General features: G+C 45.7%; 2 protein-coding genes across 2 annotated transcripts; both read right to left on the bottom strand.

Annotated features, from left to right (window-relative positions):
* Nucleotides 1-677: 677 nt before the first annotated feature.
* pdgfra (platelet-derived growth factor receptor, alpha polypeptide) lies at nucleotides 678-19,870 on the bottom strand. Its single transcript, XM_071486883.1, has 29 exons — nucleotides 19,698-19,870; nucleotides 17,423-17,498; nucleotides 17,035-17,325; nucleotides 15,910-16,170; nucleotides 15,375-15,514; nucleotides 14,309-14,471; nucleotides 13,753-13,945; nucleotides 13,430-13,545; nucleotides 13,044-13,340; nucleotides 12,688-12,954; nucleotides 12,470-12,600; nucleotides 12,167-12,335; nucleotides 11,877-12,066; nucleotides 11,602-11,717; nucleotides 10,572-10,698; nucleotides 10,291-10,487; nucleotides 9,621-9,715; nucleotides 9,093-9,225; nucleotides 8,703-8,807; nucleotides 7,729-7,839; nucleotides 7,157-7,310; nucleotides 6,362-6,522; nucleotides 5,933-6,048; nucleotides 5,291-5,413; nucleotides 5,069-5,180; nucleotides 4,881-4,980; nucleotides 4,596-4,701; nucleotides 3,186-3,418; nucleotides 678-2,602 (listed from the first exon to the last, which is right to left on the bottom strand). Exons 2-29 carry the CDS (start codon nucleotides 17,478-17,480, stop codon nucleotides 2,455-2,457), a joined length of 4,413 nt encoding a protein of 1,470 aa, XP_071342984.1. The 5' UTR covers nucleotides 17,481-17,498; nucleotides 19,698-19,870; the 3' UTR covers nucleotides 678-2,454.
* Nucleotides 19,871-24,408: 4,538 nt separating this feature from the next.
* On the bottom strand, nucleotides 24,409-26,103 carry gsx2 (GS homeobox 2). The gene is made up of 2 exons (XM_071486692.1): nucleotides 25,415-26,103; nucleotides 24,409-25,174 (listed from the first exon to the last, which is right to left on the bottom strand). The coding sequence occupies exons 1-2, from the start codon at nucleotides 25,788-25,790 to the stop codon at nucleotides 24,834-24,836; spliced, it is 717 nt and encodes a 238-aa protein (XP_071342793.1). The 5' UTR covers nucleotides 25,791-26,103; the 3' UTR covers nucleotides 24,409-24,833.
* Between the last annotated feature and the right edge of the window lie 231 nt (nucleotides 26,104-26,334).

Raw genomic sequence — 26,334 nt, 5'->3', positions numbered from 1 at the left:
CATAACAAAAGCTAAGATTTTAGAAAAGCCTAAATACAGATGAATGAATACAGATTTGTGACTCAGAGCATAGTTATTTCTTTCTTCTTTCCTCATTAATTATCTCCTGATGCCTCACATTAATCTCAGGAGCCTGGAGGTGATCAGAGGAGTCAGGTGGTGACGACTGGACTGAACTGTATGTAAAGTTGCTCAACATAATGCTGGATACACATTAATGCACCAGTATTAACAATCTTAAAATGTCATGTATAATAATATACCCGCAAAAGAGGCAATTTTTCTGCAGGATGAGTACATTTAGTTTGATATTTGAAGAAAATTAAGTTAATTATACTTTATACTGTGCTTTTATTTGTGATGAAGTATTTTTACATTATTGTATCAGTACTTTATAAAAAGGTATTTCTTCCACCACCGGTTGTTTGTGTGTATATGACCTTTCTTATATCTGGACAGGGCTTTTCTTTTTCTACTCTCGTGTTATTTATGCTGATGTTATTTAACAACATATTGTGTTTCCAAATATCTAAAATGAGTACCATTATTCTTGTCTGCACTGTCTATACTGCATCTCATATCCTTGTGGCCGAAAATGTACAATGCAATTTTTTATTTGGCCTTTTCTGTGACTTGTTGTGTTACTTCTGTTTGCTTGTGTAATATGTCATAGATAGTTGTTTTTTTTCACATTATAAATCATTTATTGAAATATAAATCATCTGAATGTACATGATGTAAAATAATGAAACATGGTATTAAATCATCATATTGGGTGTGATTACCTATAATTACAGATACTGTACCGTCAACAAAACATCACTCGTCTATGGCACAAACATTCACATCCACGCTGCTTCAAATGTCTAAAGCCACGAGCATGACTTCACTCCTTTTTTTTTTTTTTGTTTTTGTTGTTTTTGTTTTTGTTTCTTGGTTCACTCGTCTGCAACATCCAAAAACAAAATGAAAAAAGGAAAAGTGCAACAACTGATTGCAGATTACATCACAGTCAACAGACAGAGGCAGTGGCATTGCTGGTACAGTAGCTAGAAGAGACGGAGGATTACAAAGAGTCTACACATAACTGATGTATGACATCAGATCAACATGAATCTCTGGTTCATCTAATGTCTCAGTATAACTAGAACCTGCTAACAGACTTCAGGACAATAGATAAAATATGAGACTGGAGGACATGACCTGCTCGTAAAACTTCTGCTTATTTTTTGGGACCACACTGTTTTTTCTTGTATCCCTTTTATTTCATAACTGCACAGGAGAAAATATAAATATTTCTCATACAACTTTCAAAGCCACAAACATTGTCAGAAACTCTTAACGCTGTTTGGAAAATCCTTTGTTTGTAAGATATTCATCAAAAGCATTGGTGTCACCGGGGCACATAAGGGTGCAGAGGCTTAATATGTGCTAATATAAAATACTTGAGTGTTATCCCAATAATTCTCTTTTATAAAAAAAAACTCTGGAGCTATTTACAAGTACAATCATACTTCACTGTGTTTATCCAAGCCCATATGACAAATGCAACTGAGGTCTCGTCAGGCATGAGATTTGAGAACATTAGGTTGGATTTGGGCAAAAGGGTAAACAACCACTAAGGTACACACAACTCAGAAGCTCTATTCTCATAACCATTCAAACAGCTATGGTCATTATCTACGCGGTATTCACAAATAATACATGTTTACATAATGATGAAGTAAAAAAATAAATTTGAAATACTGCAAGTATTTAACCACTGAAAACATTATATGGTCATACACAAAGAAAATGCACATAGTCCAGATTTTTGTGCTCTTAAATCCAAGTATTGCTACTGATTGTGCCAGCATCAGGTGCTTTTCTCGCAGCAGGTGAGTGTGGGGTGAGTTTACCTGCTGATGCAGTTGCTAGTATTGGACTCATCTAGTTTAAATAGTGCATCTGTAGTGGTTAAATATATGTCATATGTATGAATATGAATATCCTGTGGTGTTTGTTGGTTTAGAGTTGTTGATTGACGTGCTTGATTTGTCCCTTCTTGCTTATGTTGCTGTTAGACGAATGCCCGGTAGAATAAAGCCCTGCAAATTCAAAAGACAATCTTTCTCTCTCTTTTATCTTGATACATCCAGCTCATAGGCTTTAGCGGCTGTAGGTCTTGAAGTCCTCGATTTCACGGTTTCATCAATGCTCACTCACTCCTCCAGCCCAGCAGGGGGCACTGTCCAGGGAGAAGTAAAGGGCGTACCATAATATCACCACAGACTCATCCAGACAGTGAAGTGGTTTAGGTTCTGTCCTCTGAAAGGGCGACTGGGGAGGCAAAATGGCGGTGGGATTTACAGGGTAGACAGCAGAGTCTTTGGCTGATGTACAAGTCTTTCTGTAGTTCCTCATGTCCTTACACCCCTTTTCCTCGCTGCTCCCGCTCTACAGGCAGGGCAGTTGTCACAGAAAGCTGTCCTCTACCAGGTCGCTACAGTCCAGACACATCTCGTCTAGCAGCGTGATGTCCTCCAAGGTCTCGCCCTCGCGCTTAGCAAACGTGGAGCTGCTAGAGCCTGTCTCGATAGCGCTCTCCTCTGATGTCTGGGAGCTGCGGAGGGCATGGATAACACAGGTTAATGCCATCTCAGGTGCAATGTAGACAGTGAAACGTAGTAGAAGTTAAGGGTCCCACGTTATTTTTTTGATTATAAAGCGGATCTAGGTTCTATATTAATATTGTAAACGTATCAAAGCCTCAGTCCACAGAGAAATGCACACAGCCTTTATTCAGAAACTGAGTCTTAAAACCAGCCATCAGGACTTCTGGAACTTTGTGATGTCACAACAAAACAGTCACTGCTCTCAGCCACGCCCCAAGCCCCGCCCACCTGGACCCACCATCCAACCTTGCAGGATTTGGTTTCTCTGAGTGTTTTCCTGCTATATTTTTATTGGATCACTCAGAAAACAAACCAATCAGAAGAGAGGCTTAGATCCTCTCTTCTGATTGGCTGACTGACCTGTTGTTGATAGAGCTCCAGAGAGAAGCCTGAGAGAGGAGATGTAAAACTACACTGAAATGGTTTTTGGTTCTTAAAACCACAAATATATCTTCTGATGGAGATCAGCACTTCAGATAAAACACAGGAGAAGAGTAAAATATGGGACCTGTAACTGTTTGCTCCATTTACCTGTGTCTGTTCCTCTTTCCATATTCATCGTCAGATATAGGGTCCAGGTCGGGGAGGGGAATAATGTAGCCGCTGTCGGAGCTCAGTCGCTGCTCATCGAAGCCGCTCTCTCTGTCCTTCAGCTTGCCCTGGTTCTTGTAGGTGATGCCAATGTAGGCGTCGTTTTCCATGCACACCCGAGTCACGGCGGGGTGGTCGCTCTTCAGGAAGTCATGGTTTACCTTCTCATAATGCTGCACAAGACAGACAGTCATTAGATTTAATTGCTGTTAAAGAGCGGAAAGAGAAAAAGACGACACATTTATCTTGCAGCACAGAAGCGATGGTGATGTCAATACAGTGTGCGAGTGTAATAAAGCTCCACACAGCCACAGGAGAAGTGTGGTTTAAGTGTGATCACTAGTTGCGTTGCCAGCTGGATGGTGCAGACCAAACTGTAAAATCACATGTCCCATCCAGGCCAGAGGTGCTAAAACAAGAGCGGGTTCCTCCTCTGCCCCCGGCCATTAAAGCTCTGTGAGGGAGGCAGAGGTACAGCTGTTTTGATGTGCCATGTGTGGCGTGGAGTTTAATGAGGTAATTAAGGTTGGGTGGTGGTGTCGAGAACTGGAGCTGCATCATTACCCAGACTCAGGCCAGCCACGCTGACATCCAGCTGCTACATTTGCACTGTAATCACATGTAGGTTTGTGTTTTACAGAAGCACAGGCAGCCTACAAAAACACTCCTAATGCACTCTCAGAGGAAGAAGAAGTAGTTTTAAAGGTCCCATATTGTATAAAGGTAGATGTCCATGTGTTTTTTGATTATAAAGCAGGTCTAGGTTCCATATTAATACTGTGAAGTATCAATGCCTCAGTCCACAGAGAAATGCCCACAGCCTGTATTCAAACACTGAGCCTTAAAACCAGCCGTCAGGACTTCTGGAACTTTATGATGTCACAACAAAACAGTCACCCAACAGGACCCACCATCCAACCTTGCAGGATTTGGTTTCTCTGAGTGTTTACCTGAAATCTGCTATATTTTTATTGGATCACTCATAAAACAGTCAGCCAATCAGTTGAGAGGCTCAGTTGGTTTTTGGTTCTTAAAACCACAAATATATCTTCTCGTAGATATCAACACTTCAAATACAACACAAGAGAAGTGTAAAATATGGGACCTTTAAAGTTTAGGAGTGCATTTAAATTATTCTCTACTTCTACTGGCAACACGATATAAAAACAAAAGCATGAGAGAGGACATTTCCTGAAAAAGTCTCTCACCAGCCAGAAGATGCCAAAATAAAGAGAGGAACAGGATGTGCAGGTCCAACCATGAGGTCAAGAATGAGAGGCAGTAAATTAGAGAGCAGGTGTTAAGAATCCAAAGCAGGCTGAGGATGTGAGCAGTCACAAGGAGACTCACCCTCTTGTAGGTGGAGGGCAGCAAAGAAGCTACAGTTTCGCTGAGACCCAGGAAAGACGGCCTCTTCTCCGGCTCGCTGTTCCAGCACTTCATCATCATCTCGTATCTGAAAATGCAAAAACAACTGACGTTATCAACCTGTCCCACACCTTGTAATTTTGCCATGACTTATGTCAGCCACTGCATGTCACCACTCAGAAACTGCTCTGAGTTTACAGCCCAGGGCATTCCTCAGTCATCACACACAGCAGCAGCAGCACAGTCGTCATGTGAGCGATCACGTACACGTCATGAGGTGCGTGCTCTGGTTTGGACATCCTGTATCCGCTCTTGATCTTGTTGTAGAAGCTGGAATCCACGACCATGCCTGGGTATGGGGTGCCACCTTCAGAACAAAAACAAGGGCTGATGAGTTTACCGAGCACCAGCACCAGCCTCCGGTCTGTCTTTATCAGACGTGTGTCGGCGCTCACCTAAGGAGAATATCTCCCAGAGGAGGATGCCGTAGGACCAGACGTCACTGAGAGTAGTGTACAGGTTGTCAAAAATACTCTCTGGTGCCATCCACTTCACTGGCAGGAAGGTCTGCATGATGACAGAGAGGAAAGGTTTGATCAATCCTGCCGAAACCAGTGTGGAGAAGCATAATGTAAACTGTACTTCAGGTACAAAGTGATGCATGAGCAGAAACTTACACTTCCTTTTGAGACATAGTTGTTGTCGTGCATGATGTCTCTGGCCAGTCCGAAGTCACAGATCTTCACTATCTTGCCCTGAGAGAGGAGGACATTCCTGGCTGCGAGGTCCCGATGCACACACTGCACAAAAAAGAGACACACACTGCATCATGCACAACTGTTCCAACCATTTCCCAAACCCGCACGTTCTGCTCCCACAGCTACTGACTGCATCTATTTCTGTGCATATTTCATTTCAGCTGAGTTCATTTTTAATGCCACTTCATACAGCTTTATAAAGCGTGGTCTTTGTGTAAACATGCCAGTTGGAGGGATGGATGTGACCACTGGATATTTAGGGATAATAACTATGAAGCTGAATGAGTAGCTTCTGGCTGCAGAGTGAGCCTGCCTGCTAATTCTAGCCCTGGCTGTGCTGCTACTATATTCAGCCCGTGGCCTCTCTCCTGAGTGGGCTCAGCTGCCTTCACAGGGCTGCTTATCACACAACCGCTGGGACACAGTTCATCAGTGCGGTGGGAGGCAGGGGAATGTGAGGCCGCAGAGAAACTATGTGGGATTCAAACCCCAGCAGTGCAAATAACTCCCTGAAAAATAAATAAATAAATGAAGATGTGATTTTCATTCATTCAGTCTTACATTTTTGGAGGCCAGGAACTCCATGCCTTTGGCCACCTGGTAGGTGAAGCTGAGTAGGTCGGTGGTGGTGAGGCCCTCGTTTGTGTCGTCCGACAGCAGGTTGTCCACCTCGCCCTCTGTTTTAGAAAACACAGAGAAAACACCAGGAGGCGGTGCATGAGTATATGTTCATCATGGATTGTAAATATATATATATATATAGCACTGGCTGCTCAAACCTGGCAAACCTTTACTAATGGCAGAGAGAAACTGGGCATTATTATGCGTGTGCTACAATTATCCTCTCCATGTAATTGCAGGGCTGTACCAGCCCTAAATTCTGACAAGGGTGTACCCTTCTACCAACACTGACTCCAACACTCAAAGCACTGAAGCCAAGTGAGTGCACGCCAGTAACTCAGGGAGGAGAGAAAGAAGTGCAGCGTGTACCGCTTGAGGCTTTCTGCAGGGCCGGGTGGTCGTAGTTGGACCTCTGGATGTCTGAGTACTTGGAGGCGCTGCTCATCTCCAGCATGGGCACATACTGAGTGCTGTCAGCCTGCTTCATGTCCATGTAGTCTCCTTTGGTCTCGAAGGACAGGATGACGTAACTGCTCAAAAACACAAAAGAGGGGTGGCGTTAGTGATGAGGCGAGGACAGGTCTTGGGAATATTGAGCGATAGATACACCTGTGGTCATAACACATTATGTTACACATCTTATTCAGCGCTTTATTGTGTGTATATGTCATTGTGTGTGTGTGCGTGTGTGTGTGTTTGTGTGTCCTTAAACCCTCTCACTGCCTCTGGCTGAGGTTAGAGGAAGATGTGGTTGAGGCAAACACAGTAGCCAGGATGAAATCATGTTATGGTCATTTTGAGGTGTGGTCACTGTGAATCATCCATCAACACAGATGAGAGGGTGGGGTGGAGAGACGGGTGAGGGGGGGTGGGGGTGGGGGGTGTAACTTGAAAGCTGAGACCACTTCAGACTGGAATTTGATTAGGTGAAGACATCAGACAACCTCCTAGACCACGGAGAAAATGGCGATTGAGTTACTGATTAGGGGCAGTGGAGATGGTGTGTGTGTGTGTGTTGTATCGATGGCTGTAGACAAAGAGAGCTGTGTCGATGTGAAAGGTGCGTTTCAACGTGTCTTGAATTATAAGGGCAATTCAGGATAAAATTGGAGCGTTTCAAATGGAGCTGCACGTAGGGCAGGCTGAGAAACATAAACGCTGTACCTCCTGCTGCTCTCATCCGCAGGGTTGATTCCAAAGATATCCAGCTCCTTTTTGCTCTTCTCTGGGGTCAGGCTCAGGAAGTTCTCCCTGTTCTTGTGCAGGTAGTTGACCAGGTCCCCGTAGAAGCAGTACTCTGTGATAATGTAGATAGGGCCTGGGAACAACACGACAGAGGAGTGCATCGGCGTCAGTCTGCAGGCTAATCTTATCAGAGGCTCATAAAGGCTGAAAGCACAGTCAAGAGGGCAAGCCTCCACTTTCCCATAAAAAGGCTATTAAAATACCACACCCACCAAGAGCTGAGACAGGTCTGTCAGTCTTTTTGGCTGGTGGAGCTGTAAAAGTCTACAACTAACAAGTCCGAGTGTGTGTGTGTGTGTGTGTGTGTGTGTGTGGGTGGGTTTTTGGCTGCATGAGTGTGGGCGCTGTTGTACATGTCTTTGTATTTAGTGGTGACTAAAATTTAAGCGAAAAGCAACAGTGGTTAAACTAAGCTGTCATTACACAGTATTTGTTTACCTCCGAATGAGTGTGTGTCTTTTTGTGCAGCGCTTCGGCTGTGTGACATTCACCTGACTTGGTGCACGCTCCCAGGAGGTTGACGATGTTCAGGTGAGGTCCAAGATGAGTCATAATCTTCAGTTCAGACATCAGAGCTTGTTTCTCACTGGAGCGTGCTGTGGCTGAAAGGAGGTACAGCAAGCGTGACTATCACCAGCCAACCAGCTGTGCATTCAGCCATCAACACCTCCTTCATCTGAATCCTACAGGAAATCTCTTTATGTTGTTGTAAATAAACTTTGCGTTACACAAGGTTGTGCATTACAGACTGAGCGTACTGATGAACTGGCCAAATAGCAAACATCCACACGTCACTGTTTTTAGAAAATCTGCACGCACCTGTCCCTCTCACCTCATGCACCATCTCTCCCTCTGTGCCTCCTTGAGGGAGGCGTGGCCTATATGAGTTGCAGTAATAACAATGCCCTGTTCAGACCTGATGTTAACATCCGTCTCAGGTGATCCAATCACAAGTGGTTCAGCTTTACGTTCAGGTGTGAACGCACCCAGGACACATTGAGGACGCATCTGAGATGTGATCACTCAGACCACATTCAGAGGTGGTCTGGACCACATGTAACCAAGACCACATTCTTTTATATGTGTGAATGTGAATGTGCCCTGGGCCACACTGAAGGACCACCTCCTATACTGACGTCCTCTGCCACAGTCTCAGTCTCTCTCTCTTTCTCTCTCTCTCTCTCTCTCTCACACACAGACGGGTCTGTTCTCAATGTTGTCTGTTAGACTGATAGAGACAACTCCACATACCTGTTTATTTGCATATGAAGCAGGGAGGTGAGATCTGATCGCACGTGGTCACTGGAGACACATTTTAAATCAGGTGTGATCTAGAGCTGACCACTTGTGATCGGATCACTGAGGACACATGTTAATACCAGGTCTGAGCAGGGCCGTCTCCTAACCAGCTTCACTGGTTTAAAGAAAGATGTCTGATGAATGGCAGCAACAGAACAGAACTCACGTTTCAGCATCTTCACTGCCACCTTCATGACGGGCTGGGAGCGGCTGAGCCCGTAGGCAGTACCCTCTACAACCTTCCCAAAGGCTCCAGAGCCCAGGATACGACCTGAGGAGGACAAGAAGTCAGAGGATCAGGTAACAAGGAAGAAAAACAAAGAACCTGCAAACACACACGTGCACTTCAGACGCCTGTGTGCTGTCATCTGGGACTCCCTCAGTGACTGAATGTCCCCTTGATCACTGAATCAATCCAATCCCCGGCCAGCAAACCCCAGATTGGTTTATCACAGCCTCACTTCAGAGACAGAGTGAGATATCCCTGCAGGGGAGGCTGCAGAGTCGCCAGCACCAGGCTGCAGCATCAGCACAGTGAAAATGACAGTCAGCTCACCCAGCACGAGTCTGTCACGGGGGAACTCCCATCTGGAGTCATAGGGAAGCTGCATGGGATCCACATAGATGTACTCGTGGCCGTCTGGGCTCACAGACTCGATGACCCTCCAGCGGATCTCATATCGAGGTTTCTGAAAGACAGAGGCCACACGAAGAGCAGATTAATTAACCTTTGTCCAGTCAAAGCTGGATGCTGGTCTCATATTTGGCTTTCTAGATCATAATCAGCTGTTTTTAAAGGCCATTTGTAAAAATCAACCTTCAGATGTAGTTTTATTCATTTGCTTAAATTTGCAGCTTTTGTTACTTAAATCAAACTGGAAGTAAATGGTCAAACCACACAGAGAAGTTAGTGAAAATGTTCAAATGTTAAAATACACTGCAGCTGGTGTCACATGTTAGCACCAATGTCTCACAGTGAAATCATCATGTTGTGTTTTTTACACAGGTTTTTACAACATTAATGGCTGAAAGAGAAGGAATGAGTGAGTGAAGGGGTGAGCGGGTGAGAGGGCGGCAGCAGTACCTGTTTCCAGATAACAACCAAGACAATGAGTGAGATGATGACAATGACCAGCAGCACCAGCACAGCAGCAGCTACAGTCAGCTCAGGGTGAGGGCCTGTTCAGGAGGAGAGCCGGTGGTCACACACGTTAGATGGAAGCAACCCAATGAAATGCTTACAATGAAATGTGTTCCTGGTGTTGCATAAGATAAAATCCAGTTAAATCTGTAGGGGGTCCAGATTACTGGGCCCAAAAGGTATGGTGGGAGGATAAAGTGGAGGTGGGGGGTGGGGCAGGAGGCCAGGCAGGAGGGGGAGTAGGTGTAGGGGTAGCGGCTGTAAAGCTCATCTGGAAGGACCAAATGGCCTCAAGCTTCCCTGAGTTCACTGTCAGAATAAGAGTCCCCCTCCTCAGCTGTCTCACCGCACACTCATCATCAGACAGCTGCTGCCACGCTGACAGGGCTAACCACTAACCCTGCCCCCAACACATACACACACACACACACACACACACACACACACACTCACAAAGTCTGTCGCACTCTGAGTGTCACACACAGAGGGAAACAAAGTGGAAACAACATCAAATGTCGATTCAAAGCTGGGTAAAAAAAGGAAAGTTACTTCAGAGCAAGTGTGTGTGTGTGTGTGTGTGTGTGTGTGTGTGTGTGTGTGTGTGTGTTCTTACCATTAGACACCAGTTTAACCTCCCTGCTGACGGCAGCCATTTCATTCCTGGCGAGGCAGCGGACCGCCAGCGTGTTTTCCAGGTGACCAAACATGACCTGGCTCTCCAGGTTGTTTTCCTCGTCCATGTGGGAGTCCACTGTGATCTCCGTGGAGTTAGTGAGGAGGGGGGACCAGGAGGACGAGTCGTTGGCACAACTGGAAGGAGACGTACAATCAACCAAAGTGCGTAGAGACTACATGTATGCAGATGAGCGCCGCGCTGAGGAAGGCTGGACTCACTGTTTGATGTTCTTGCAGATGAACCACTCCACCACGGGAGTGGGCTGCCCTCTGGTAATGCACACAACAGACTGGCCCGTGGCTGAGCCATGGTGGATGTCCATCAGCTCCACAATGACTGCAGGCACTGCAACACAGTGGGACAGAAGGGGTAAGCACAACAAAGGTGCAAGGTATGAAAAGGTGCACACTTCCTGTCTCCTGAGTGGGCGGTGCAGAATGACACGAGCTGGCTCAGTCAGGCCTGTGCAGCTGATAGGAAACGTGACAGTAGCTGATATTAATATAATCTAACCTTATCCAGACTCACCTGCCTGTATCCTCTGGGAAAAAAAATACATTTTTCCATTTTTCCTCTTATTTCAGCCTGTTGCTGCACAAAGCTTGGACACACTAGATACGGTACAATTGTGTGCCTGATTTTGCTGCTTGTTTCTATCTGCTAGCTTAAAATGTGATCAACCCATATCAATCTAATAATACTCAGTGTTTTCTCTCCAAAATAATAGTATTATTATTATTTAAGTTTTAACTTTTAATTCATGGTTTCATGTATAAGTCGCCACAAACATCTGTTTATCCTTTTGCAAAGCGAAACCTGCAGCAGTGAAGCCAGAGCCACAGAGAAGAGTGAAGTTACCAGATCAGTGTGTTGCTGAGACAGAGACAGGTCTGAATAAAGTTAATTTTCTCCTCATCTGTTGGTCTGAAAAATGATATTTTAGTGTCAGAATGTTCTGAAGATCTGTGGCTTGTGAAAAATAAATCCAATATTTATTTTGGTGACTAGAGGGAGAAAGAATCGGTCATAATCTGTGATCACATTCACTTCTTCCACTGGAATAAACAGACTCAGACCTGCTGCTGGTCTCCTAAAGGGGGCGGGAGGTGGAGAGACCCACGTCACAGAGGAAATGATTCTCTGTCTCCTTCCTCAACTGTCTCTGGCAAAGCAAAGTGTGTGTAAATAAATGTGAAAATCTGGGTCTAAAAGGTAATGAAGGGCTTGGGGGGGATTCCTCTTTCTGACCTTTGACCTCCAGGATCAAGCTAACGTCCTGACTTTGGCCTCCGTTCTCCACTCGCATGGTGTAGTTCCCGCTGTCCTCCTCTTTGGCCCGGATCAGGGTGAGAACACTCATGTAGCTGCACAGAACAATGGGAGCAGAAAGTGAAATAACCACAGAGTCTCAGAGGTTCACACTGCACTGAACCCTAATGACAGGCCCACCACTGAGTGGGAATGTTAATCCCAGCTTGTCATTATCTCTGCTGTCATTAGTGGACCGCAAACGAGGGTCTCACCTGGTCTCACTGAGCTGCCGGAGGCTGGTGGAGATCTCCGCGGTCACATCGCTGAGCGGGAATCCATCTTTGAGCCACGTGACGAGAGCCGTGGGGAAGGAACTGATTTCGGCCCTGAACTCACGGACCTCATCCAGCTCTGCTGATTCGTACTCTCTGAACTGAGGCTGGATGGACATGAAGTCACTTTCTGTTAGAAAAGAAGAAAAGTCCGACAGTCAGTCAGAGATCACTGCTCAGAATTTATGAAATACTGTTTATTGTAAGGACAGAAAATCCAACTTTCATACCAAAAACTGTAATAGCAAGATGCTTTGTCTGGTTCTCGTAGCTCATGACATCGGTGATGGAGCAGGAGTAGATGCCGCTGTCTTTGGTTGAAGCCTGCGGGATCGTCAGGGTGTAGAGGATTTCCTGATCCCTCTTGTTCTCATGCACTGTTTTGATGGCGCGATTAGCCTGTGAAACAACAGGTACTTTGAGTTTCTAACCACCTGACTCCCAGACACAGCAAACGACTGTTACTTCTGGGAGACTGACACCAGAGATGTCTGAATGGTCTTCGTGCTGTCGCGGGTGACTCGTGCCCTCACCAGTTTGCCAGGGTATTTCCAGCGGTCTTCCAGAATCTCAGATCCCCGAGCCAGACAGGTGACAGTGATGGTGTCTCCCACCAGCAGAGCAGTCCGCTTGGCCGTCAGCTCGACATGCAACCCAGCACCACCTGAGGTACGACAGTGGACAAGGTTAAAATGTCTGTCAGGGTAGAAAACAGATTTAACGGGGAACGGAGATTTTCACATTCACACACCTGTCCAGCCGTGGACGATGTACTCCTCGCTATAGTGCTCCTCTCCATTTATGAGGGCCTTACAAATGTAGGTTCCGGCAGTGAAGATCCCCACAGCACCCCTCTTGCTGTCATAAACACTGGGCACAGGCTGCTGGGTGTCAACATTAATGAGGATCACGTTAGCGCTGGGATCAGACACTCGACAGTGGATCTCCATCTCCTCGTGGCCGGACAGGACGTGGTTACCAAACGGCACCGGCGATGGCACAAAGGGAGCATCTGGATCTGGGTTGGAGACAAATGAGTTTCTCAGACCATCTGATGAACAGAAGTAATAAAAACACACAAGCACAAAGCTGCTGTGCACCACATACCTGGCACATAGATGTAGATCCTGCTGTCCTCTGTCTCCTCAGTGGTGTTCCTGCTGTATAAGCACTTGTAGTACCCAGTGTGCATTGCAGTGGCACTATCCACAGTGATGGTGGTGACAAACAGGCCGCTGTTGTCCTCCCGCGTTTGCTCGGGCACGTAGAGCGGGGTGTCCCAGGCCAGTTTTGCCTCTCCACGGCAGGTCAAGGTGAAAGGAGCGTGGAGGGACACCACCAACTCATCCATCTGTGGCAGCAGCACAGGGGCCGAGGACGGAGGGAACATCACCGCAGTGGGGGCTGAAAGAAACACATGTGCAGCACTCAGTCATCTATCTATCTATCTATCTATCTATCTATCTATCTATCTATCTATCTATCTATCTTACCTTTCACTTTGATGGTAAAGGAGAACTGAGCAGTGTGGGAGCCAGTGGAAGCTGTGATGGTATAATTCCCGTTGTCTTTCTCCAGAGGCTGCCGTAATGTCAGAATGCTCTGATACCTGTTTACAAAAAATTTGCAAATATTTTTGTTATTTACATGAATATTTTTTTTCTTTTATGGGAAACACTCTTCTTCACCCTGTTGGCGAGAGTTAGATGAGAAGATTGATACCACTCTCATGTCTGTACACTTCATATGAAGCTAAAGCTAGCAGCCAGGTGACACTGATCTTATTCATTGATCTCTTTACAATCATTATTCTCACCGATTGCCTTCAGCGTGGCTCGTTTTGGTGTGGATGTAGTAGTTCTCGGGCATGGCTTTGCCGTCTTTCAGCCAAATCACTTTAGGGGCCGGGTAGGCATCGATGAGAATAGTGAACTCAGTCTCCTCCAAAAGGCTGACAAACTCCGTGGTGAGAATCCCACTGTGGTCCAGCATCACGAAGGAATTCTCCTCTGAAGGAAGAGACAGTAAAAGAAAACAATGAGCTGTTGATTGTGGATGAAAATGGGTAAAGGAATGGATTCAGAGGGACAGTAGAGAGTGACGCAGAAGGGCCTGACGCAAACATCTGTTGAAGCCATCCCATAAAACACAGTAGCTGATGTTGAAAGCAGAGGTGAAGCTTTATAGCCGGACGGTAGAAAATGACTTCCACACACTACTGAGAGCACACATCTGAAATCACAACTAATTTACCAGAATGATGATGAGAATATTAAATGTGGATGAAGTGACTGTGAGTGAGTGGTGTGAGCACTTTCACATTAGTACAGCTCTGCTGAAAACTCATTAAAGGTGTCCAGGGGAAGACTCACCGAAGACAGTGACAGCCACGCTGCCGACTCTGACCTCTCCGCTCAGTTCGGATGTGATGGAGCACTCGTAGGTGCCGCTGTCCTGAGAGGTGGCTTGTGGGATAACGAGGGTGTAGATGACCTGGTCAGGAAGCGTCTGTTTCGTCTGAACCGCGTCCACAGCCTATGAGAACAGAGGAACAGTACAGCTTTAAGGTCTTACTCACCGGAATATAGAAAACAGGGTTGGTAAGAGGATATTTGGACTTTTTAACTCTTAGTGTTTTACCGTTTTACAGGTACGTCTTTAATGTATCAGAGTCATTGTGTCGTGCAGCTGAAGGCAAATGGTTAAAACACTTGTGAGGCCACAGCAGATAAATCAGGATCACAGAGCTCTTTAAAAGCCTGTAATTGCAGCTGAGACCAAAACCAGGAGTCAAGAGTCCTGCGTTCCTGCCCTCACTGTCTCTGGAAAAGGGTTTAGAGGAATTCCATGAAAAAAAAACAGACAACATGCCGTATAGATTAAGAATCTGAAAATAAGTATAAACAAACATAAACTGCGCTTGAACCTCTTTGAGATTCTTGCTGTTAACACTTCAAAAGCATTAAAGGTTTTCTGGCTGTTATGTGCAGACAGCATCTGTCCTACACGTCTCAAGGTCACTGGGGTCAGAGGATTTACTATCCTTTTGAACTGCCTCCTTCCCTCCAGCCATCAGGGCTGAACTTTAACTTCTACACCAGGGTCTCTGGCATGGAGGTAAACTGCAGTAGGAGCAGCTTGGCCAACCGTCCTCATAATGAAGACGTAAAGTTCAGTTACTGCTTTCCTAACACATACTTTGTAACCACTGAGGGCCTTTTTCAGAACTATATTCCACTTGCCACTGCTCGGTTTGGATCCAAAACCATTATTCACTAATTTAAGGCTTAGTGCTGCTGGGTAGGAAATGACATGAAAACATGACAAGGGGTTGAAGGAAATGGTGCGAGACAGACAGGACGGGCAGACGAAGCCGTAGAGGAGAATAAATTGAAATTCTAAAAACACAGAGAGGAAAAAGGGAGGAGGCGTTCTTGCCTGTTTTTTAGGATGGAGCCACTGCTGCTGAAAGCCCGGCCCGGGGGGACCGATGCAGATGATGTCGAGAGGTTGCCCGGCTCTCACATTTTCGTCACTGGCTTTTACTTCCACATCAAAATCCTCCAGCTCCGCGGGGGCTGCAGAGGGACCACCAGAGAGCAGATATCAGCACCGTCACCCCACAGGTCCCAAGATAGTGACAACTTGATTACCATGAGTTCATTTATCATCGAGTGGTGGCTCAGTAGGTCATCATTACTCACTCACACACACACACACATAGAATGAAAACAGGCGTGTTAAGTAATCTCCCCTTGTGATAATGACATAACGTCATGGCTGTCATGCAGTGACATCACCCTGCAGCCTTCTCATGGTAAACACACTTGGGGAGTGTTTTAAGCTGTGCAGTTTTTGAACCATTACCCTATCACCTTAACACTTTCAGAAAGAAATACACAACAGAAACTTGACTCTTATTGATCATTTCATAGAGACAAAACATGCAGCGAAGATGTTTGTCTCGACTTACCCTCGATTTTCACAGTATAAATCACACTTCTGACTGTCTGGCCCTTCACGGTGGTTTCACACTGGTACTGCCCAGGAGAGAGCTTGCTGAAGAAGCCCATCTTGTTGTCGTAGTAGGCAGGCATCATCTCTCCACTGGGGACGCTCCTCAGGACGACGTCTGAGTACGGGTCTGACACACGGCAAGAGATGGGGACTCCGATCGGGTCCATGGGGACTACCAGGTTTTCCAGGGTCTCTGGAACAAATGGGGCCTTGGGATCTAGGTGTACAAGGAGAGGAATGAGGTGACACAGTGTGATTGAAAAGCGTTACTGCCATTGATTTTATAGCTTTATATTTCATGCAGAGTTCTTACCCTACACTCTCTAAAGGACCCATAGTTTATTCTTCCCTTGTGTTTTATTTGAAGTGTTGATCTCCATCAGAAGATATATTTATGGTTTTAAGAACCAAAAACCATCAGTGTAGTTTTACATCTCCTCTCTCAGGCTTCTCTCTGGAGCTCTAGTAACAACAGGTCAGTGATCAAATAAAAATATAGCAAATTTCAGATAAACTCTCAGAGAAACTAAATCCTGCAAGGTTGGATGGTGGGTCCAGGTGGGCGGGATTAGAGCAGTGACTGTTTTGTTTTGACATCACAAAGTTCCAGAAGTCCTGATGGCTGGTTTTAAGGCTCAGTTTCTGAACACAGGCTGTGTGCATTTCTCTGTGGACTGAGGCTTTGATACTACTATATACTATTATAATCAAAAAACACATGGACATCTACCTTCGGATTATAAGAGACCTCTACTGATACCAGCAGCATCGCTTTACTACCAGGTTGGTCCAGACAGAAATATCTCAATGCAAATTAGATGAAATTTAGAAATAGAAAATTACAATACAATATATTTAAAACCGTTATATTTGAGATTAAAATTTACTTCATAAACTGTAAAACTCAACCTTGCTGAATTTAATACACTGCTGCTGGAGCGTTACTTTGTCTGCCATGACCAGCAGCTTATGGTGGTGAGTTATTTTATACGGTATATGGTGTATTTTATCCTATAATCGTTAAAGTCTCACGTTAAACTTCCCTTGGCATCATGAGGGAAAAAAACACACACACATTCACCTGGCACGTAGACATAAATTCCCGCCTCGTTGTCTTCTTCCGACTCAGTCTCCGGGTCACCCTCCCGGGTTTCATAGACACAGATGTAATAGCGGGTGTTTTCTGCCGTCGCGTTGTAAATGAAGAGCGTCGCCGTGAAGTATCCCGGAAGAACGAAGGTGTTTTCCGGCAGCGGTTCGGCCCAGACGACGTTTCTTTTCCCGGTGCAGCTGATGTTGAAGACGGAGTCGGGCAGCAGGATGAACTCCTCCTGGTTGGACACAATAGTTGGTGGCGACAGTCCGCAGGTCACTGAAAACATAGTTTGGAAAACATTAGAGGAAGTTGTGGAAAAATAAGAAAAAAACAAAACAACAACAAAAAAACCCCTGCATTTTATTTTACTTACCTGTAACCAGCATCACCAGAATCCCCCCAAAGACGACACACGTCCTCACCCCATCCATGGTTATGGATGTTCTGGCCTGTAGAGACAGAAAGGCCAGTTATTTAGTCAACAAGGAAGGTAAACTATTGTTTTTGTCCTCCCTTTTAAGATATGATACAACTGTCTCCACATTTTATCGGTGTAGACAATATAACTATTTCATCAATAAATCAATGGCTTATTGACGTCTTGATTTCCTGTCAAACCCGCCATATGTGCAGCTACACCAACTAGAATAATCCCACAGTGACTTATGAAGGGATCTGGAGGATTTCACAGCAGATCTGCTGGCTGGTGGTCTCCCACTTCCCTGCAGCGCTGACACGGCACCGGTGTGACGTGCAGCACGGAGAAGAAGGCCTGCTGGGTCCGCGGGATGTTGGGGGGGGGGGGGGGCAGTATGAGGAGCTGTCGGCAGAGGGCGACACACTCCACCTTTTGAAGGCATTCAGCCTCGTCTCCTGCCTGCCCGCTGTCTTTTTCTAAAGTTTTTGTTTTCGTTCGTTCGTTTTCGTTCAACTGAAAAAAAAACAAAAACACTTTTGTTCCTTTGAGAAACAGATATTTGGATTTCAATATCTGTCTAATATTTCACTTCACCCACCATGGTCTATTTGTAAACGAAATGTCTAATAGATGCCTAATTAAGACATTTCTCAAGTTTAGTCCAAACTCCTCACAAGTTATCACACAGATCCTGCAGCGGAGCTGGATCCGGGTTTTCATCAGGGGCCACATAGATCATAAAATCACCACACAGGTCATCTTCACTGCACGGGTTATTTCATTTCAAGCAGTGTTATGTTTAATCTCTAACTCCTGGCTGGGTTTTTTTCTGTTTCTCAGATTGAGGGCCCCACTGTGGAATCTACAGTCTCCATCTGCCAGCCCCCCCCCTCCCCCAGACAACAAAACTTGGCCCTTGCGGGAGCTTCCTGTGGCTGTCCGTTTTGGCTCACTCCAAACGGGCTAAATTATCCGTGGGTAACCTGGGTTTGTTAACTCTATCATTAGTGGACCCGCTCCACATAAAACAACACATTTGCATGGGAATCAGATGACAAAATGTCTAATCCGTTTTGACGTGTTTGTGCACACCCCTCGTCTCCAACAATTTCAACAAGATATTTCTTTTTCTTTTTTTCTTTTTTTTTCTTTTTTGCCGTGGCTTGGAGAAGATCCTCCAGCCACTGGGCGTAAATCTAACTAAGCCTGGGGTGTCAGTCAGGACTGCTCCTCTCCTTTTATTCCCCCGCTCTCCCACCAAGCCTCTCGACAAATGTGGCAGATACCAAATGCATCTGGATACATTTGAGCAACAGCTGATAAGGTTCGTCTCAACTTTCACCCCTCCACGGATGCTGCAATCCCGTGTCAAAAGGTTGTTTTCCGTGGACATGATTGAAGAGAGCGTCTGTCTATAAAGGGCCATTGAGCAACAAGCATCAATGCAAATAAAAAAAAAAGTTCTGAGTTTCTTTTTGTTGTTTAAATATTTGAGCAATTTGAAGTGGGTCTAGTATTCCTTCACAAATCCTTTGGTGGCCCAGCAGGGTAGGTGGTTAATGAAGAATGCGTCGTGGCTCCAAAACACACTCAACCCCCCCCCCCCCCCCCCCCCCCCCCCCCCTCCGCTTTTGAATCCATTCAGCCTCAGACGGACTCACTCCGGCGCCGATTTTCCATTTTAATTCCTCGCATTCCTCGGACAGACGGGAAAACAATGTGATGTACAATTTCCAATGTGTTTCTCATTAAATGCCAGGCAGCGTCCCACAATGAAAGCCCTTCAGTCCTGGAGGTGACACCTCCAGCTGTGAGGCCGAAACCGAGCGCTTTTATCCAGCAGAGTCAGCTACATCTCTCCGCTCGGCGTCCAGGAGGGAGGGAGGGAGGGGGCATATGGTTCATGGGGAACACAAATCTAATGTAAAAATAGTTGCCTAATGCAAAAGTTGCATACAACTTCCAGACACCGCGTCCCCATTTTTAGGAAATGAAACTTTTCAAGAAACTTTTCCACAACTGTTATGTAAAACGAAAAGGGCGCAGGGTGGTGTAATAATTGGATAAACTAATTAAGACCGCAATTAAACTCCCACTAGACCCACAGAAAATGACTCCATCAGAAATTCCCCGCGATTTATTCTCCAACAAAACACCCAATTTTTTTTTTTTTTTTTTTTTTTAAGACTGACAAAAAACTTGTATCAGTCATTCGCAACCTTTCAATTACCTTTGAATAATCCCCTCTTTATATTCCTTTGGTGCCAGTATATCCACAGTGAATTGGCGGCTCCAAACGGCGCAGTAAGGGTGCTTTGCAGCGGCTGTAATCCTCAGAGATCCTGCGCTGTGAGAGCATATGTGCGACCCTCTGTCCGCATCCACGACCGCCCTCACAACTGCGCTCCGGCTACAGCGACCTGTAACTGATTCAGTGTTACAGTCCACCCTCCTCCTCCTCCTCCTCCTCCCTTTCACCCCCCCCCCCCCCGAAAAAAGTAATCATCTGGCTCAAAGTAAATAACGCTCAGGAAATGACACCCCCCTCTCTCTCTCTCTCTTCTAACGCTGGACCCCTTTTCAAAGTAAGAGTCTTTTTTTTCTTCGGGGGGAACATGCAGATGAATATCCCCGCTGAAATGAGGGGATGGGATGTATTTTCATGGGGGTTTCGTTCGGATAAGAGGACGTTTGGAAGAAAAATGTAGGTCTGATGTGACTTTGTGGAACTTTTGCTTCGTCTAATGATGTTTCGCTTCCACAGTTTCTCACGAATTCTCTTGGAATCGTTGGCGATCCACCTCAGCAGGCGTTTTCACCGGATTACACAAAAAACTAAATTTATTCTCTTTTTTTACTGCTTTCTTGACGCATGACAGCGCAGCGGTGAACGGAGACTGATCCTGCGCATCAGTCAGAGCGGGGACAGTGGAGCGACGATCTCATAGAGGGCGCTCCAACACCATCATATATCACAAGCCACATAACCCCCCCCCCCCCCCCCCCCCCCCCACACACACACACACACACACACTCATTCTCTCTCTCTCTCTCTCTTTCTCTCTCTCACTCACTCACACTCCCCACTTCAACTGTATTAAAATAAATGAACCATCAGGATAGTTCTTCATTTCGTCTTTTCTAATCGGACCCATGTTTACTGATACACAATCGCCAGCTGTTCACCGAGTTCCGAGGCACTACCTTTTTTTTTTTTTTTTTACCCCAGCCCCCTTTAACCTTTTACCCCCGGGGCTCTCCTGGCGGGCAACAGATAAATAATGGGTCCCTGAGAATTACCTATCTGTGGGCACAGAAGAGGGGCATCAGACCGGTGTCTGTTCATGGAGCAGAGCCACGGGGCTGATGATCACCGCCCACCCAACACCACCCCCACCAGCCCCCTCCTCCCCCAGCTCCATGCAGCAGCTTGGCGCAATTACTTCCACATGTTGCCGAAAAGAACAGTGTCCTTGTTCTCCAAACAAAGGATCTCAACTTCGGAAGGCCGAGCTTTCCTCAGACCGGTTTGAGGTTCTCTGTTTTGCATAATTTAAGGCAAATATCGACTTTAATGAAAGTCTTAAAAAACCACCAAGAGAGACACTGTAAAACATAATAAGTCATAAACAAATCTCCGTCAGCGCTGTCCTCTCCAATTAAATATCAATGAGAAGTTTGCTGAGTCACAACAGCTGCTCTTCACAATAGAAGATGCTGGAGCACTTCTCTGATGCTGCAGCCAGACAGGTCCCGCCACATGTGAGCACCGGGATCCGGAAATGTTAGTGGGACACTCTTATCTTGGAGATGGAGCAGGGTGGAGGCCTGATGAAGCTGATACAGTCAGCCTGGATGTCTGCACTTCACGCTGCCTTCATCAGTGTCATTCTTCCTCCCTTTGTTGAGTCTTTCCCGCCCTGCCACCAACTGTCCACCAGGGGGCTTTCGGAAAACTGGAAGCTGCAGTAAAAAGCCTCCAGTATAGCAGAGACTGACAGGAGACCTGTCAAGCTGGAGTTATGATGTGTTCCCTTTACAACCTTAACAGCTCAGCCTGCGCTACTTTCGACATATTGTTGTGTCCACGAAGTGTCAACACTACAGTACTACAACCCGACAGTACCCCCCCCCCCACCACCACCACCACCACATGTTCATCACTGTTTACACTTACAGAGATCAGTAAACACATGATGTCAGTTCAGTCTGACTTCCGTTGATCAAGTTTGCATTATCCAAAAAAAAAAAAAAAACTCACTCAGATAATTAGATGACTCTCCCAGCTGAGAGTCTATGACTGAGAATGTATAAAACATAGGCCTTGGTGGCTTAAATACACACCCACTCATCCAACACGTCACGCCCTGCAGTGTGGAGGAGATAAGTCTGTGGGGATGACTCCACAGACTGACGGTGGCCTTCGGGCGGCGGTCCCTGTGGGAGCTGTCCAGCGTGCTGAACCTCTCCCCACCAGCACTGGCTCCATCTATCTATCTATCTATCTATCTATCTATCTATCTATCTATCTATCTATAATTAAATAATTAAATGAAACACATGAATTAGACTGTAATTAATACATATAATATCAATACAGTATATCAATACATACTGTAACCACGTTTTAAGCTTCCCTTGTAGACTAAGAGGAGCTGGAGTCATTTTATTGCCTAAAGCACATTTCTTCAGAAAAGCAAATTGAATTCTTAATTTTCAATATCAGCACAAATAAATTCTCCCGTGTTCCTTTGGCCCTGACGCTGCCTGTGTGTGTGTGTGTGTGTGTGTGTGTGTGTGTGTGTGTGTGTGTGTGTGTGTGTGTGTGTGTGTGTGTGTGTGTGTGAATGAGTTGACCTTGTTTATGCAAAGCTAGATTTTCCCACTTGACTGTTCGTTTTGAAAGGTCACCGTTACGATGAATAACCAAACTCTTACACACACACACAGAGAGAGAGAGAGAGAAAGAGAGAGAGAGTGAGAGAGAGAGAGAGATTAGCCCCTCAATACCTTGGTATTCACAAATTAGACCCCTAATTATTCACAAAACACCAAACCCAGCAGCACTAAATGTTAGGCTCCACATTTCCCCCGCAGTTTTTGGTCTCCAGCGAAAGAAACCTGTAGGAGTTGTTGAACAAGAAGTTTCTACAGTCGCCCTGCCAGGAGTCCTCACACTCATGCACAGGCCACATGTACGGAGGATGAACATTGCAGCGCTGATTTATAAATAAAGTGGACGTCTCTTCAGGAGGAGGCAACGCCGTTCCCCTCTCTCCCTCACTGGCACTTCAGCTTCTTCTCCGCATGAGACAGCAGCTGCAGCCGGCTGAAAGGCGCTCTTATTAATTGTCTTTTGTCATGCGTAATTGTCACATTTTCAATAGTGGCCGAGGCCCGACGTGTTTGGAGTGGTCTTGTTTTTCTGTGCATTAGTGGGTATAGAGCCTTTCTTCTGAAATGTAAACTCTAATTTGCATTATTTCATTTATTTATTTATTAATTTATTGATAAAGTGAGAGTGAGAAGAGATAATGAGATCCACTGTCAAAATGAACTTTTAAAAGATAACCCCCCCCCCCTTTCTCAAAACTCCAGAGTCGCTTTAAATGCTGCATTGGTCTTTCACACCTGCGAGGGAACTCTAATTCGATTAATAGGAACTTCAACATATATTCATCAGATGGCTTCCCCCAATAATATATGATCACCAGCGGGATGTGAAAGGGGATCATTTATTCCCGCTCTGAATGGGTCTGTGTGGGACCAAAACTTCACCTGCTTCCCCTCTCAATTAGGAATGTATCCCAAACTGACAGAAACGAGTTAAATTAGGCGTCAGCTAATTTCCAGTGGCCCCTCCTCCGTAATCCCTCCTCAGAGTCTTTCCATTTGAGCATGCATCCCTTTAATTCACCATAAGTTGAAAGGTTCAAATAGTGCCTAATGAAACAGTGACTAAATCGTTCTCTCTCCCTCGGAGGAACCCTGTAGCTGTCTCTCAAAGCTCTCTCAGCACACAGCCGTCGGGGGTCTCTGGCTAAATGCGAGTCCCAAGGCAGGACAATCTAACCTGTCAAAGCCTTTGCCCACTTCTATATATCCTTGTTCTGTGGTTTCAGGCAATAGCAGCATAATCAACCAACGTGGGACCGAAAACGCAATTAAACTCGCTTTGGACAAGCAAAAAATCTTTTCAAAAGCGACCATTAACGGACTATTGGCTGCTCCCCAGGGCGTCATCGGGGTAGCCTTTTGTGGTCAGATCTAAGGAGAAATTACAGCTACACTTTCATATAAACTCACCCCATCCATTTAGAATCAAGCAGCTTATATCATGTAAATGGAGCTCCGCTACATAATGTTTCTAAATAAAATACGCGCAGTGAACACTGGGATCTGCTGCTCTAACAGTGCAGTAATGACAGCTTAATAATAATAGCTGTCGACTGATAGAAAATAGTTTGGAAAGGTTATGTTGTAAAACCTGATGTGGCAGAGAACTGCGCTCAGAGTGGATGGAAAGCCGCTTTTTACGCAGTGACCAAAAAAATAAAAAATACAAAACAAAACTCAGTGTAATCCAATACAAAACTACCTCTGTGAAATGTATATTTTTTTCAGTGGTGATTTTTGTCCATCACTACAACTATGGGATTTGTAGTGATCAGTGAGCCAGGACAAATAATCTGTAAATACCATTTGTGCATCTGAGTATTTGTAAGTATTCTGAAATGTAAAAAGGAAATGTGTTTCTCATTTTAACTGAATTATCTCAACTCGTATTGATTCAAAAGTAAATTAAATTAATTTTTCCAAATTCTCATCAACAGTAAAAAAAAAAAAGATATAGGCCTATATATATTTGCAGTATCAGGTTATTCATTGTTCCAAGTGAACACATAATTGATCTTAGTCAGTCAATACATCGACAGTTTCTCAGGTCAACTCGTCATGTTTATTACAATAAATACAGATATACATAGTTTACAAATTGTTGCGTGCAGGTTCCACACGGGTTTTTAAAGGGCTGTCAATACCACACAACCTGACTGACAGTGACGGGATATCCGGCAATAATTGAAAACATTTACTGGGGGTAACTGACTAGACTTGGGATCACAATACATCAGTCTGTTACAGCTTCATGTTTCCAAATATCTCAAGAACATAAATTCACATTTGTTGTAATAGCAAAATAAACGTGAGGTGAAGAAGCACTTCTCACACTTCATGCAGGAGATTTTTTTTTTTGGCTCAGACATTGCGTGATGCCATAACCCATAACTGTAGCAGGACAGAGTGCAGTGCCAGCAGTGGGAACTGGGTGTTGGTGGGTGGGAGGGGTGGGGGGGTCTTGTCACTCTCAGATGGGTGACACTTCTTTCTCTTCCGTGGCGGAGGCAGGAGATAGAGACTCCTCGTCCTCTGACCTTGAATAGTCTGTGTGACCGCTTGTGCACTTGCAGCCGCTGTGCGCGCTCCTCTGGGTGGCTTTGCCCTCCTTCTTGTGCTTCACCCTGCGGTTCTGAAACCAGATTTTCACCTGTTTCTCCGACAGGTTCAAATACGTGGCGATCTCGATTCTTCTGAGTCTGGAAAGATACATGTTCGTGGAAAACTCCCTTTCAAGTTCCAGGAGTTGCGTGCTCGTGAAAGCCGTGCGCATCCTCTTGCCATTCTGTATGTGGCTGTTCTCAGAGGCGCCTGTTGGAGAGAAAAATCATCTTTACCTCAGACATCTAAATTGTTATCATCACTGCTAGCCTAAACTCTATCAGACATGTAAACACCACAAAATATCGCGAGTAAATGGAGGTGCGTAAAAGCCGAGCGCTGGCAGTCATGCACCTGCCTCAAAGTGCATCACGGGATGGGAAGAGCGATCAAACAAGTGCCGGGCAGGGCTCCTAGCCTGAGCTGGGAGGGAAGCGAACAGGTGCTTACCGATGGAAAGACAGTGGTATCTCCTGGGATCTGTGACGCTGAAGGTGGGCGTGCAGACAGGTGTGTGTCCCGGGTGAGCCAGTGCCGGGGACTGCTGGTGCGCTATCCTCTGACAGTACTGCGCCTCTGCTCCCGGGAACTGGCTCTTCAGCATGGGAATGCCGCTGCGGGAAGAGTGGATGTGGGACGTGACGCACAGCGGGCAAACACAGAAAGTCCCGTTTTTCCTGGACGGGCACACCGGCGCGGTGACCGCCATCACGCTCGGGGAGTGCATGCTGATGGGGATGAGGAAGTCTTGTCCCGGGTGTTCAGCTGGTCCCGGTCGCACCGGGTCCTTGATTATTAAAGAATCGACGTAGAAGGACCTGGACATGACTGCGCCGCTGAGAAGTGATCGCTCCGTGCGCGAAGATGATAGCAGTTTCTCATCTGAGCCCCTCGGGATCTCCAAAGGTGCTTATGTTTGATGGTCCAACAAAAGGGTCCCCGAGGAGGGTGGGCCCTGCAGCGTCACCCACGTGCGCAGCGGGCGCTAAAGGTTTATACTGTCAGCGACCCGCACCACGTGATGTCCCCCCGGGCCTCCAATCACAACCCGTAGATTTACTCTTTTTATCCCCGAATTTGGAAAAAAAAAGTCTGGGACACAAGAAAAACATAACCAGGCACCGCTTTTTTTCTTCTTCTTCTTTTAATGAGTTCATTTTTATTTCAGTCGTTCAAAGTTCCGCAGTGGCTTTCGTTTGCAGACACGAAGTGTTCACAAAGTTTAAACAAAGCCTCGGAAATATATATATTTATTTTTATTCTGCTAAAAATGTAGATTTAATGTGTTAATGCGGAATTATTCACAGGAACTGGTCAAATCACTCTGAAATTGCACATTTGCACAATGCAATTTGGAAACTCCCGCTATT

This window comes from Trachinotus anak, unplaced genomic scaffold, assembly GCF_046630095.1.
Source record: "Trachinotus anak isolate AG129_WGS33_773 ecotype Australia unplaced genomic scaffold, CSIRO_AGI_Tana_v1 ptg000010l, whole genome shotgun sequence".
NCBI lineage: Eukaryota > Metazoa > Chordata > Actinopteri > Carangiformes > Carangidae > Trachinotus > Trachinotus anak.
Note: the sequence above shows the minus strand (reverse complement) of the source record. Positions and strands in the feature narration are given on the sequence as shown.

Excerpts from the sequence above, each read along its gene's own strand:
- pdgfra (XM_071486883.1), bottom strand. The coding sequence starts at position 17,480 with ATGGATGGGGTGAGGACGTGTGTCGTCTTTGGGGGGATTCTGGTGATG. Across the intron at positions 10,699-11,601 it reads CTTGATCCTGGAGGTCAAAG|TGCCTGCAGTCATTGTGGAG; the intron begins GTCAGAAAGAGG and ends ACTGTGTTGCAG. Across the intron at positions 5,181-5,290 it reads ACTATGTCTCAAAAGGAAGT|ACCTTCCTGCCAGTGAAGTG; the intron begins GTAAGTTTCTGC and ends GTCATCATGCAG.
- gsx2 (XM_071486692.1), bottom strand. The coding sequence starts at position 25,790 with ATGTCCAGGTCCTTCTACGTCGATTCTTTAATAATCAAGGACCCGGTG. Across the intron at positions 25,175-25,414 it reads ATACCACTGTCTTTCCATCG|GCGCCTCTGAGAACAGCCAC; the intron begins GTAAGCACCTGT and ends TCTCTCCAACAG.